Raw genomic sequence first — 15,022 nt, forward strand, 5'->3', positions numbered from 1 at the left:
CCTCCAGAAGTTGCTGCTTTTGGTTTCCCCCGCGTGGGCTGGGGGACCTTCACGTGAGAAGTCAGCAGTGCTACGGCGGTTCTCCGACTCGTACGGGTATATATATGGTGACAGCGAACGGTTGAAGCGGGCTGTTGCTCGGTTGGTGTTGGACAGGTATTCTTCAATCTCAGTAGGGAGCTGGCCGTGTCGGGGGCGTGGGGCGTCGACGGAGAACCCTCGCAAACCGAGCCTCTTGTAGGGATAGGGACGGTAGATGTGGTCGGCCTCTCCGCAGTTGTAGCACCGCTGGCGATTATCGGGCGTTCGCCACACGTCTGTCTTCCTCGGAGTCTGCTATTGATCTACAGGAGGTCGGGCAGGCGGCAGCGGACGGCGGTATGACGTGGCCTCTTCACGACGGGTTGGAGCAGGGCGGAGTTGACGAGGAGCTGTGGAATAGGTCATCGCTTGTGACTCGCGGTGTGCTTCGGATGGCTTAGAAGTCCCCAGTGCCTGTGAACTGTGAAACAATGTGAATGTGTTACGCGGCCTTTTACTTTTCCTACCAAGCGTCTAGCGGACAGTGCTACCGCAGCGAGAACGACGTTAGGGGCACCCTTTTGCTTTGCAGTCTCGTCTGAAAAGCTCAAAATGGTGTGCGCAATTTGTTTGCGTCCATGGCGTTTTACTTTAGTGGAGCTTTTACGTGCACCTGTTTTCCTTGTTTCTAGACTGCCCATGATACGACCTGGTCGACATCGATCAATGTAGCACCTGTTTCGTTGTGGGTTAGCGTATAGAACACTGGAGTATGGTTAGAGTAGGTGGTTAAGAGGGTTTATTATTGCTTGGAGAGAGACACAGAGTACAAGCGGCTACACAGATGAACAATAGAACTGGGCGCATCGCGGAAGTAACCCGATGCGCCGTGTGCTCAAAGTTCGCTGAGTTCGGCCAAAGAAAACGGATGGCTTTATGCCATTGTTGCTGATTTTACACCGTGGTATAGTGCCCCGTAACGATCGGTTGGGCTGCTGTCTGTGTATTCGGCTTGACTACGTGTCGCCATCTGTTGTTCCACTTGTAAAAGTGCCCAATGCCTCAACTAGGTACTTCGGGGTACGAGCACATGAATGGCAGTATATGTGCATTTTTATGCTATTACTATGAATGCGTGCTCGTGCACTTTCATTCGGAAAATAAAAAAAGACGTTAAACCTTACGGCTGGAAAGATTGGCTTACCTAGCGCTGTCTTGGTATACGTATAGCTGGAGGTAATAGGCCAATAACCAGTGCAACCACCCAGCAGTGGCGCTGCTTGGCAGCTTGCGAATGTTGGCACGGCTTAAATTATAATTAATGTATTGATTTATAATTGTTTATGACATATGATTGGTAATGTGTAAAGAACCATTTTACGTGTTCATGTGAAAGCTTGTGTGCGCGCTTCTCGTTCTGGTGTTCGTTACGTGAGTCTTGGTACATCCGGTCAGTCTCAGTTTATGTAATCGCTGCTGGGCGACTGATAGCTTTATTTTTTATTATTTACGAGATTATTTCATTAACACGAAAATGTTTTATGCCGGGATCCACTCAGATCTGACTGACGTCCAACGTCACGGAAATGACGTCGCTAGAAAGATGCGGCTGCGACAGGATTCGAGCCGGGTAATCCGTCCCCGCAACGAGAGGTGCCAGGTGCTTTACCGACTCCGCTACGAGCGGAAGCGCACACAACCATATGAAAAGCGCCTTATATCTTTCCTATAACCTCTTCGATTTCGGTGGCGCTGCCGTCTAAGACAAGTGAAGCGAAGTAGTGCAGCACGATGCTAATGAACGCCGACAGTTGGCGCCAGCTGAGCTCGTCGCAGCACAACTGACCCAACCCTCTGCCGTACACTCCACGTAGCAGGGACGCAATGGTAGCACATTTGCGAAAGCGACGCGGCAGAAGGTTGTCGCTCGCCCAGCACACCCACAAACAAGACAGCCTAGCAAATCACGCTCTTTCGCTGCAGCGGATCGTGAGTTCACCAAACGATTCGCTGGCAACCCGTTCAGTTTCGTTCGCATGGTTTGCGAGCGCGTGTGGTTTGAATCAGGTTTACGCAGTGCTCCGGTGCCTACAATCCAGCGTCTAATGCTGATAAGTCTGACGGCGCCATACCGACGAAATATTAATAGCAATGTGCAAATTCATATCGATGCAGAATAAATATTCAACTGATCCTGTGAAGGCGCATCTGACTTTCGTGTTTTACCGATTCCTGTGAAAGGGGGATCAACCATATTTTTAAAGGTACTGCCACTACGATTCCTATATTCGCTTTCCGGGGGAGAAAATCTATCCATTTAGACTAACTTCAGTTTAGCGTTGGGTGTCCCTTGAAGGGTGTTACGATGGTCAAGGAGACTATTGACACACCGCGCCGACCGTCTGCTTAATGCTTACTTCGACATTGCTTCGACAAGCGGCAAACTAAGTATGCTGTTTTAGTCCACAACCATCTTTTTGTAAAACCCATTTTCTACATCGCTTACTGTCACTTTCTGGTTTAAACCTCTCTAATTTACTGTCCGCCAAGAATACCAACATCAACATCAAACTTGCCCACAATCTTTTTTATCCTGAGCGAAATGGCGTGAAGATTTTGCATAAGAGCGCAATGATCGCGTTTTTCCTTTACATGGCTCGGGCTTCCCGGATACTTCAGTGTTCTTTAACATTTTTGGCCGCAAACACAAGGGAACGGTCCGAAAAACAAGGTTGTTTTCATCTAACTATCTCGCACGAGCAACGGTAGTGTACAACTTGTGGTGGCCGGGTTTTTTAAAGAATAATTCAGACTATTTACGGCAATTCTCATCTTCACTGATTTTGATCGTCTTGACTATTAAATCAACAGTCGCTTTTTAGACTCTGAAGCGTACACCCAGCAGGCGCCTTTATCCTGGTATGTCCACGACAAATCTGAAAACTACATGACATCCTCATGGGGAACTTCCCTTTTGCACGACAAGCCATAAACGCCAAGATTTTTGTCGCAAAGACCGTCATATTATTGCCCAAATCTCGTTCAAACGTACCTGACTGAACAATCAAGGGGTATTCATCAACGTACAGGTGCTCCAAACATAATACGGAGCACGGGAGCGGTGTCCGGAGCGCACTAAACTGCATGCCAGCGCGATCTATGCGTAGATGCGCCGCAGATAGCGAGAGTGCGTGGGCACATCCGGCTGGCCCCTATCGATGATCTCACGCTCGTCTTATCGCCGGCTCAAGCGAAGCCGCGCTGCTGCCACCCCTGCTCGAGAGAGGCGCTTTCGTAGCTTAATTCACGAAGGCCTGTTTACGCAGAGGACGACGGGACAAGCGCTTGTCCCGTCGTCCTTCTTTACTGTTGTTGTCCAAGTCGCGCTCAATTTCTTTGAATCATAATGCACGAACTTGCCCAACAGATTTGCTTAATGCATACTGGCTGCATTGCCTTAACGAACCAAATGGGCGATCAAATAAAATGGGAAGTGGTTCCATTGGAGTCCAGTTACTTCAACACAAATATACCTTGCTACGCGGCAGACACAAACCTACACAAATTCACTTAAAATGGAAGTGTGTCGCCGCTTGAGAAGGCAGCGATTGGGCATATTTTGCAACAATGCTCGGCGAAATGAATAAAGGATGGTTACCATTGAAGCAAATTCTGAAGCAGCCCTTTTTGTTATCAAGACATTCTGTTTAAACTATTTGTTTCATTGTCAATACCTTTGATTCATTTTTTAATCAGTGCAAGATATTGTCGTAAACCCCTCGCAAAGTTTACTATATTCCCACTTTTTTGCAGTTCAATGAATTTGATATAAAAAATTACACCATCTTCCCGTGGGGAACCATAAGGAGGATGCGAAGCATCATAAAGGTTTCGTGTAGGTTTCATTGTTTTACAGTTATGTTGTTTCATTTATCGGAGCAAGATTGGGAACGTAGTGTGAACCCCCATGTAGAGACAGAGAAATGGAGAGAAATGTAGAGACAACGAAGAGACCGACACCGGCGTTACCTGATCGAACACCTTCTGGTTCTCGTCTTTCTTTATTGCGTGCTCATGCTCCTACCCCGCTGCCCGCCCTCTTAGTCTTCTTCTCTGGTTGAGCTGCAAGGCGCGTGGCGCTTCCCGCCACAGCTTTCCCACGAGAAATTCAACATCCTCCTCTAAAGTTTTCAGTTCGTCGTTTCCGTTGACGTTCATGCTTCGCGTGCCTTCGTTGTATCAGTAGCTTCTTGACGTAGTTTGAATGAGTCAAGGACATAAGGCGCGTTCGTAGTACTTGCTGCTGTCTGGGTTTTGTAGCGCAGTCCGAAGAGCGCCACGTACCTCCCGTTGCAGAGAGAGAGCCGTGGGATCGAAACCGGGTGCCGAGATTTCTTTTAAATGCAGAGCATTTCAGTAACTCACGATGTCACCCGCGTTGACGTCCGTAGTCCGCACCGCACCCCTCCCTACTATATAAAAAAAATACTATCCGGCGCCCGGTTTTGATCCCTCGACCCTGCGGGCGGACCGCAATGTACATGGTGCTCTACCCACTGAGCCACAAAGCCGACACAGAAGGGGACGCTACGAACGCGCCTTATATCGTTGACTCATTCAAATTACTGCTGACGAGCGCTCTCTCGTCAGCAGTTGCCACAAGTGCAACAACATTAACGTAATGCAAACTACTTAACGTCTTGCGCCCCCGGAAATGCTCTGCATTTGATCGTGCCCCTCGCGAGGGGGATGTTTCACTGCGTCTTCTCTCGGTCGCGGGACCCGTGGCGCCATCTGGCGGAGGCGCGGCACAACTCGTAGCACTTTCTTTGAAAAAGCGCCGCGAAAGCGCGGCAAATATGAAATAGGGATGACGCTCTTTCGAGGCAATCCGCCGACGCGGCTGCTTTGTGTACAGACTTGGCGGTGAGCGTTCCGGGATTTTGCAAGCTCCAACAACTGCGGTTTTTCTTTTTCAAGAGGGCTGCAGGAAGCGGGAAGGTCATCTTCATTTTCTGAGAAGGACCAGCGCAGGGCCGTAGCTAGAAATTTTTTTCAGGGGGTTGGGGCTATGGGGTGTGACGAAAGAGGAGGTTTGCTGAAAGGAAAACTAAGCCTTGCTTCGGCCGCGCTGCCTGAAAAAACTTTCGTAAAAAAGTCGGACCCCCCCCCCCTCCTCCCCCCTCTAGATACTTCCCTGGACCAGCGGAATGAACATGTTTGGTTTTGCGTTACATTGATGATGTACTTTTGTATTTAATCACATTTCGCTTTTTAATTTTTATAAATGTAAAAGCGGGAACGATAGTTTCCTTTGGAGAACAATATTTCGTCCGAGAATCCCGCACATTCCCTCAAATACAGCCGTCATCTATGGGCTCACTACCCCTCAGTCCTGTAAAATAGTCAAAATAATAATTACATGCATACTGCATTGGGTAGTTTTAGAAATTTTGCCTTAAAAGAAGCAAGCAGCACAAGGGGAGTTTCCAGCTAATCACGATCATTGCTCTACAAATTTGCGTTATTTTTGTAGGGTAGGTGGAGAGGTGCGGACGCCGGACGCCAGACTAAGAAATGCTTTGCATCTAATAAAGCCTATTTGTTTTGAAGCAACTGGCCTTTACTCCACTCACTTTCTCAATTGTTTTGAGCGGCGCTTAGAACCTTCCCAGCAATGCAGCCAGTACGCGCATGAAATTTTTGTTTTTTGCTCATTTTTATGCGCTAGCTTGAGCCAGGTAATATTCTAGCCACATGATTCAAAATCAAGCGGATCGCAAAGCATGGCAGGCACCCACAGTGACATCGGTGGCATTCATGACGAAGCAGCAAGCGGACCCCGCTGGAGACGAAGCTTTCTTCGCTGGCTCTGCGTAAACAACAGGCCTTCATGAAGCTCCGAAAGCGATCCTGGCGACCAGGGGTGACAGCAGCGCGGCTTCTCTTGAGCCAGCGATAAGACAAGCGTCAGAACATCGAGAGGGGCCAACCGGATGTGCCCACGCACTTTCCCTATCTGCGGCGCATCTACGCATAGATCGCGCTGGCATGCAGTTTAGCGCGCTCCGGCCACCGCTCCCGTGCTCCGTATTATTTTTCGGGCACTTGTACCTGAAGGCCTTCCTATCTAGTCCTAACAGTCCTTTCTTCAGAGCAGTGTTGTAGCTGCCGAAACGATATTGCCGCGAACCATGTACGGGTTTGTTTATTTATTGTTTGTTTTACTGCCCGGCCACGCCAGGCTCTGTCATCTGTGTCCCAAGCGAAGCGCGTTTTCCATTCTTTTTACGCCGCATGGGCTATCTCATTCAGATAAGGAGACTGTTTCGCCCTAACGTCTTTACCCTAGAATAATCTTTTTTCATCTACAATGTTCTGGATGTAAATTGACGGTTCGAGAACCACACATGTCGAAAGATAAAACACCTGCAGAGCAGAAGCCATGGTATTCGACTCGCCGACGCTCGCATGCGTACGTCACTTCCTTGACTGCTGCTTCGCCTCCTGTATATTCTTTGAGTTGTTAGGGAAGCGCAAGTTTGCTCCAATAAACGTGCTTTCCTCCAAGACAACTGCGTCGTCTTTGGCTTCGTGACATCTGGTCGAGGTGCTGGGTACTCACCCTTTATGCTCCCTACGACCTCTGCAAGGCGCCAAGCCAGTCCAACCACAGCCATCCGCTGACTGCAAGGTTTACTGCCCGAGTTCAGTCTTCTGCCAGAAGGGCCCAAAAAAAAGAACGCTGCAACCAACACCATGGTGCGGGAAGCAACGTCACCAATCGTCCTGCAGCAGCCCCGGGAACCGCCATTGTTCCGGGGAGCCCCCGCTGAAGACCCCGAAGAATGTTGGAGAAGCTTGAGCGCGTCCGTATCTTCAACATTGGGACGATGAAGAAGCTTTCCAGGATGTCTTCTTTTACTTAAAAGGTGCAGGTCGAACTTGGTTGGAGAACCAAAAGAGCGCTTTGACCGACTGGACTCAATTCAAAATCGAGTTCCTGAAGACCTTCACTACCGTGGTGAGAAAAGAGCAAACTGCGCTTTTGCTTCAAACTCGAACGCAGCACTCCAACGAAGGAGTGGTGATCTTAGTTGAAGAAATGAAGCGACTATTTCGCCGTGATGCCCTGGAAATGACGGAAGAAAAGAAACTGAAATTTCTTATGCGAGCAGTAAAGCAAGAACTCAGCTTGCCTTGTCCGCAACCCCTCTAAAACGATGGCCGATTTAGCGTCTGAAGTTGCCATGATGGAGAAGACTCTAGAAATTCTAAGGAGGCAATACGACCGCCATGTCAACGTGCTTTTCTCGGAGACCATCGGTGCCGCCACTGTAAGCTCCGATACATTGCGCGAGACCACCCGAGCAGTGGTCAGGGAGGAGCTTCAGGAGCTTTTTCCAACGACGCCGCAACACACAGACAGACAGACACGCCAAAATTTTCGCGTTCAAGTAGCCCAAAAAAGACTCGTCTTTAAAACATTTCTTCCTTTTTAATAGGAATCGAATCGCTAATTAGCTTAACGTCACGGTACGCCTGGATCTTGCACCTCCTTGAAAATACGACGCGTCGCGTTTTCACGTGTCACCCTTCATCTTTCACTGCAGTGTTTCGACGACAGTTGTCGTGAAGGAGAACAGAACCATTCAAACGAAAGTGTAACAGGCAACCGATTATCAGTAGAGCCTCCCCATGGCATGAACACGCCATTTGTTGGGCGCCGACGCAACGGAGATTGTAATCCGCCTTTTGTACAGCTGTCGAAAGAGTGCATAAAATACTCAACTTAAAGATACGGGGCAGGTGGCGGGTTTTGCATACGATGAAGCACCGTCAGGTTAAAACCTAACAACGAGAGGAGTCCTTTTTTAACAGTAGAGCCACGGGGCGGCCACTGTAGCATCCACCGTGGTCCCGCGTAATTCGCAACAACAGCGCCAAATCCTCCCCTAGTGGTACGTGGTGTCTGAAAAACGTTGCACTTATCGTCATGGCAACGAGTGGCGAGGGGAGAAAGGAGGTTGGTGACGACGCGGACGCTGCTGACGTCATTTTTCCCGTGGCAGCCAGGCCGGACCGCCGCGCCCCGGCCCCTGAAACCCACGCTCAACTTTCGCGACTGCCGCCGGTCGCTGCCTCATGGGCCGCTCGGCAATGGCACCAGGCGTGAAAGTTGAACGAGCAGCGGCGATGACTCGACATGGCCGCCGCCCTTCGTTTGTTACGTGTGTAGTAACGTGTTTAATAATTGAACAAAAGAAACATGTAGGTAATAGTATGTTTTCTGGTGTCGAATTGTTGTCTTTGTGGCGATATTAATTGGAGTGTTACACAAACATTCTTTTCGCTTTGCGTTTATTCAAAATTTATGTGAGGACGTCTTTGCTTCGAAGACATGAAACCACATGTACTACACTCATATATTGCACATTCACTTTATGTACACAGTATCGGACTAAGCAAAAAATATGACATGCAAATTTAGGCATACCATATTGTACAATAGGAAAAAAAACGTGCTACAGACACATTTACAATAACACGGTTAGGCGGGCTAGTTGGTATTCTGAATTCATGGCTGTAACTTTTGCGCAACTTTAGACGAAGACAGATACAGGTCTTCGTGTCCCTTTTTGTATCTGTCTCCGTCTAAAGTTGCGTTAAAGTTACAGCCATAAATACACATTTAGCTACACAATACTTGATTACGAAAGAACTTCGAAAGTTCTAGTCCCTACACAGATTTTTTTTTCGCGCACACCTCAGCGGGAGAAGAAAAGAACTTGAAAGTTCCACTCGATGTATACTTATTTCTTGGGCTCAGCTTAAGACAGAAATGTTCTTTAGACATTAAAAAAATTCGTTTCAGTTCAGAGACACAATAATTGGGAACCTATATGTTAAATGAAAGCACGCACACTTTTGCTTCAAGCCCTGCCTTTCGGGCGAGTTAACGCAAACTCCGAAAGAAAGCGTTTACCCGCCCATTAACCTGCATACACTTCCGAGAAATCATGTTCACACCAACACAATGCAGCCATAAAAAACTGTTGCGACACAATGACCACACTGTAGACACTCATTGCTGGATTATATCTACGTACAAAAACAATACGCAACCATGCGCACGTTGTAGAACACAAATCGAACGCACCCGTCTTTTCTTCTAATGACGCGTGAATTAACAGTCTGCTTACCGGGGGTGGGAGGGAAGGCGGGGGGGAGGGGGAGAAGACACCCAGAAAAAAATATTTCCTGTATTGTAAGCCGCAGATATCGGCCAGGTTGTTACAAGCTACCATCTAGCTCGTGTCTAGGCAGCGCCTCTTATCTCATCCTGTCCGATACGGCATGACCATTCTAACTTCAGAACTATGGAACACCAAACCCACTCGCAATAAAATGACAAGGCGCGGGCGCGCAGTTTAGATTGAACAGCAAAGCCGGCAATGCTACTTGGTTTTATTATTTATTATTTAACCAGCGAAACGCCTACAATGGCGGCTGCAGACAACGCATGTATTTCGGTATGGCCTTCCACTGCTTCATGTGAAAATCGACTTGCATTGAACACCGCGGTGTTAGTCAGATTTTTCGGAGAACTGAAGCAACGCTTGGCAGTAGTTTCGCCGCAAATATACGTTTTGGAGCAAGACGGCGGAGGAAAAAATGCTTAGGGCGCAGCACCTCCACGCCACCAATCGCTGTGGTAGTAGGTACGCCGTGAAAGGCAAGAAGCCCTGTACAGTTGAGCTTGCCTTCTTTGTGAGCAGGTGCGTCGTGATGACATTGGAGGGATTGAGGAGAGTCACCGGAGGAAACGTCCAATGAACTCGCGAACCGTCCTCGACTTGGGGCCCAAACCGAGACTCATACCTGCTGCACGAAACAACAAAAAATATTTTGATAAGTATACTGAATCGACGTTCCAGCAGTTACTAAGGCAACCAAAAAACGGCAATGCCACCACAAATTGATCTTGCGCGCAAGAGTGTGCGTGCCAAAGACGCGATTCCTTCTACTAAAACTTTGCGTACCTGCACAGCTGGGATGTATTTGCACATTAGTTTCCACTCCAAGACGAGTGTAATGTCTCATTAACTTCACGTTACATGCGCGAAATATTTTGAAAACAGAAGAGTGCAATCGGTCGGCTTTTAAGGAATTCACTATAACTTGTACAAAGCTAATTTGCATACCACCTGTCGTCTTTGGAAAAGGCGAGAAACTTGGCCGAACTGTACCGCCCTGTGTTGCTGCACCACAGAGCTGCGCAGGAGTGGTAACGCTCCTTCCTACGCTGCCCCATATTTAGAATACATTCGAATGTATTTTATAATGCAGCGCAACTTTCAGCCCGTGGAGGCGTTTAGGCAACCCGCGCAACCCTTCGCACGCCGGCTCGCTCACGCACGTACGTGCTCAGCGATTGAAACGCGATACTCGGAGCGCGTGGCTGCCGTAAGGCTGCCGGTGCTTGTTGCGCCACAGGTGAGCGCTTGTGAAAGCGAGCTGACGCATTGTGGTATACGCTGAGCGTGAGAGCGTTCGTGACACATACTGACTGCATCCGGGGAACAGCCATTCAGTGTGTGGTTCTTGTCGGTGCCATAGGGGTGCTACCTGCCACGGCTTCAAAACGCTGCGCCTGCGTGCCGCGCCGCTCCGCGCAAAGCTGGGCGAGCTGGCGCCGCGTGCGTTATGAAGAATTTGAATGCGCGTTTATCGCGATGTGTTATCGTGGCGCGCACAGCAGGCAGGCGCAGCGTTTTGAAGCCATGACATGTAGCACCCCTATGGCGCCGCCAAGAACCACACACTGCAGGGCTGTCTCCCGGATGCACTAAGCATGCGTCACGAACGCTCTAACCCTCACCGTATACCAGAATGCGTCAGCTCGCTTTCACAAGCGCTCACCTGTGGCGTAACAAGCACCGGCAGCCACGCGCTCCGAGTATCGCGTTTCAATCGCTGAGCACTGTACATACCGAACTGGCCCGCCGTGCGCGCCGAGAGAATTAAAGAGAGAGAGAGAACAACTTTATTAAGCTTCCTGCAGTAACCCCTAACCCACCCTCTTCGGATGGAGTCTTGGGTCGACGAGGCCGGACGTCTTCTTAGCGGCGAGAGTCGCTCCCGGTGGTCTTCGGCGTACTCGGGTTCCCCCTTTCTGCCTCCGGCCCGTCCGGTCGCTGCCTCTCGACCGCCGCTAGAATCTGCTGGACGGCCTTGCGTTGCACGCCGTAGTCGTTGGATCTCTTCGCCTCCTCTATGTGGGGCGGGAGAAGGTCGGCATTGTTGGCATTGTTCGCGCTTATGCAGTCTTTTAGGATGTGGGCCAGCGTGGCCCGCTCCTTCCCGCACAGTCTGCACACATCAGTCACATAAACCTCCGGCCACAGGTGCTTGGCTAGCACTGGGGTAATCACTGAGTTTGTCTGTAGTTGACGGAGCACAACCGCCTCTTCCCTAGTCAGCCCGGGGTGAGGCAGGGCCATCGTTCGTCTTCCTAGTCTATACCATGAGATCACCTCGCTGTAACTGGTCATGGTGTCCTTGTCGGGGCGATCCACTTCGTCGGCGACCGTTGTTCCCGTGGCACGGCCGGCTAATCCTCGCGCCACGGCGTTGGCCGTCTCGTTGTGGTTGGCGAGCCCCAGCGAGCTCGCCACCCCTTCGCCCGCATGTGCGGGGAACCACTTAATTACCACACCGTCGTTGTCGCTGTTGGTTTCGGCCTTGCGTAGAATACGCGCGGCCGCACAGCTCACCCGGTTCTTCGCAAAATTGTGCACTGCCGTTCGCGAATCACACAGCACCGTCTTTGTTCTTGGGTCCGCGATGGCGAGTGCCACCGCCACTTCCTCGGCTTGGTTCGGCGACTTGGTCTTCACACTTGCCGCAAGCCTGGTCTCGCCGGTCTTGGCTTCGACCACGCCTACGCTGAAGACGCCGTTGATGTTTTTGTAGCTGGCCACGTCCACGAATACCACCTCTTCGTCGTTTGACTGAAGTGCTATCAGCGCTTTAGCCCGTGCTTGTCTTCTTTCCTTGTTGAACGTTGGGTTCATGTTCCGTGGGATCGGGCTTACGACGATGCGTTTGCTCGTCTCCCGCGGTATCTGCTCCCCCGTCTGCAGATCTTCTCTGACGCTGACGCCTAGTTGTCGTAGTATTTCTCTGCCAGTCTTGGTTTCCGATAGTCTTGTGAACTGCGCTTCCGCTATTTCCTCCAGGCTGTTGTGGAGTCCGAGGGCTTCGAGCTTCTGCGTGCTCGTGCCTCCTAGGAGCCCCAACGCCGACTTGTATGCCTTGCGCAGCATCGCGTCGACTTTCTTCCGCTCCCACTGCCGCCAATTGTGAAAGGCGGCGACGTATGCGACGTGGCTGACCACGAAGGATTGAACGAGTCTTACGAGTCGTTCCTCTTTCATCCCACCTCTTCTGCTCGACACTCTTCTTATGAGTCGCATCGCCGCGCCGGTCTTGGCGTCGAGTTTGGAGACCGTCTCTCCGTTGACCCTGCTGCGTTCGATGAGCATTCCTAGGACTCTGATCCTGCTTACTTGGGGAATGGTGTCCCCCCTGTGTTCTTACTGTTATATTGTCGCCGTCTCTGGTGGGCTGCTTGTTGCGCCTCGCTCCCTTGGGCGGGATCACTAGGAGTTCCGACTTTGCGGGGGAGCATACCAGTCCCGAGCCCCTCAGCTGGTCTTCTACTGCTTCCAGTGCTTCTTGTAGTTTGCTCTCGATGTGGCCGTCGCTTCCGCCGGTGACCCATAGCGTTACGTCGTCGGCGTAGACTGTATGTCGTACCCCTTCGACGCTGTGCAGTCGGTTGGCGACCCCGATCATTACTAGGTTAAAGAGCAGCGGTGAGATTGCCGCTCCCTGCGGCGTTCCCTCGCTGCCTAGTGTCTTCTCTGGTAGTTGTAGGTCTCCCGCGCAGATCCGGGTTGTGCGGTCGGTAAGGAAGTCTCTGATGTAGTTGTACGATCTTTTTCCCAGATTCAGGCGCGATACCTGGGCAAGGATCCCCGAGTGCCGAACTTTATCGAAGGCACTCTGCAGGTCCAAGTCCAGTATTGCTCTGTTGTCGTTGGTGTTTATGTCGTAGTCTACGATCTCTCTCTTGAGCTGTAGCATAGCGTCTTGGGTCCCTAGCTTACTCCGAAACCCGATGAGCGAGTCCGGGTATAGTTCTGCTTCTTCGAGGTAGTGTTGCCACCTGTTCATGAGTACGTGTTCGAGCAGTTTGCCTACACACAACGTCAGCGATATCGCTCTTAGGTTCTCGACGCCGGGTGGTTTGCCCGGCTTCGGTATTAGAATCGTTTTGGCTTCCTTCCATCGGCGCGGTAGCTTTCCGGCCCTCCAACATTTGTTGAAGTACTCCGTCAGTGCCGTGACCGTTGCGTCGTTGAGGTTTCGTAGTGCCTTGTTGCTTACTCGGTCGGGTCCCGCCGCCGATCTTCTATTGAGGTCTTGCATGACGTTTCGTACCTCCCATTCTTCAATGTCCCGGTCTATTTCGGCGTTTTCCGTTCCCTGATATTCTGGGTGTTTTTCTTTCGGGGAAACCGGGAGGTATTTGGCGTCGAGTTTTCTCTTCACCTCGTCCTCCCCGTCCTTCGCGATCGCCTTGTGGATGATTTTGCCGAGTTTATGCTGCTGTTCGCCTTTGGTTTGGGTTTTGTCCAAGAGGTGTCGGAGCAGTCTCCACGTTCTACCCATGTGGAGTTGTCCGTCCGCCTCCCTGCATGTCTGTTCCCACTGTTGTTTGCCGAGCTCCCTGCTGTGTTTTTCTATCTCTCTGTTAATTTCGGCGATCTTTTTTCTGAGCTTTCTGTTCGTACGTTGTTGGTTCCATTTTCTTTTTAAGGCTTCCTTTACTTCGATGAGGTGGGCCAGTCGGCTATCCATCGTGTGTACGTTTCCGTCTGTCTCTATCTCAATCGTTGCTTCCTCGGTTGCTTCCACGATCGCTTTTGCCCACGTGTCTATGTCCTCTATTTTCTCGTGCTGAGTTGGGAGGTGGCGGCGAAACTCTTCCCAGTTCGTGTATTTGTGTTTTTTTTTCTCTTGGCTTGTGTTGTTTCCGAGTGGGACTCGTATCTCTATGATCATGTGGTCGCTGCCGAGATCGGTCTTGGTGTTCTTCCATGTCGCGTCCCCTCTGCCTTCGATCCTTACGAACGTCAGGTCCGGGGTGGTGTCTCTGGCGACCGATGTGCCCGTTCTCGTTGGGGTCTCAGGGTTCGTGATCAGTATTAACCCTGCGTCCGTCGCGTCTTGCATTAAGTCTCTTTTTCGGTGGTCTTGTCGTAGCCCCAATCGTAGTGTGGTGCATTAAAGTCGCCCCCGATTACTACCGTTCCTTTTGTTATCGTTCTTAGCGCTTTCTGCATGAGCGTGCGAAACTTCTGTTTCCTGTGCCTCGGACTGCTGTACACGTTTACGGCGAGTGTGCTTGTCTTCGTCCTCCTCCCAATGATCACCTCCACCGCGCAGCTGTCGGTCCCAGTTGCAGGTGTTCAGCTCGTGCTCGACGAAGACGATGCCCTTACGGACGAACGTGCACACCCCGCCGATCGGCCTGTGTGCTCCCGTCTTGTTTTCGCTCAGTGTCTTTGCAGCTTTGGCGTGTGCTCTGTACCCTGGTAGTTTTGGTGTTTCTATGCAGTGCGTTTCTTGAAGCATGAAGATGTCTGGTTTCCTGTCTATCCCTTCTAGGTGTTGTATTATCGTTGCCCTTTTACTTTGGTAACCATTACAGTTCCATTGCCAGATTAGGAAGTCCTTGTCCGGCTTCTGGTCTTTTACTGTCTTTCGGTCTGGCTTGGTCCTAGTACTTGGTGTTGTTGGGTCCATAATTGTTGCAATTTAGTGTTGATCTGGGTCTCCACGTTTTGCATGAACGCTTGCGTTTGGGATTCCATGCTCTGCATGAATGTCTGCAATTGGGTTTGCATCTGCCTCATTCCGCTCTGCAGAT

At 50.5% G+C, this 15,022-nt stretch overlaps 1 protein-coding gene across 1 annotated transcript; it reads right to left on the reverse strand.

Annotated features, from left to right (window-relative positions):
• Positions 1-11,123: 11,123 nt before the first annotated feature.
• Positions 11,124-13,950, reverse strand: LOC144164822 (uncharacterized). Its single transcript, XM_077695087.1, is given in 2 exon segments — positions 11,124-12,603; positions 12,605-13,950. Coding segments are annotated over 2 exon segments (2,805 nt in total). The 3' UTR covers positions 11,124-11,144.
• Positions 13,951-15,022: the final 1,072 nt, after the last annotated feature.

The sequence above is a fragment of the Haemaphysalis longicornis genome, unplaced genomic scaffold, assembly GCF_048455015.1.
Source record: "Haemaphysalis longicornis isolate Haplotype H1 unplaced genomic scaffold, Haemaphysalis longicornis Haplotype H1 scaffold_1, whole genome shotgun sequence".
Classification (NCBI taxonomy): domain Eukaryota; kingdom Metazoa; phylum Arthropoda; class Arachnida; order Ixodida; family Ixodidae; genus Haemaphysalis; species Haemaphysalis longicornis.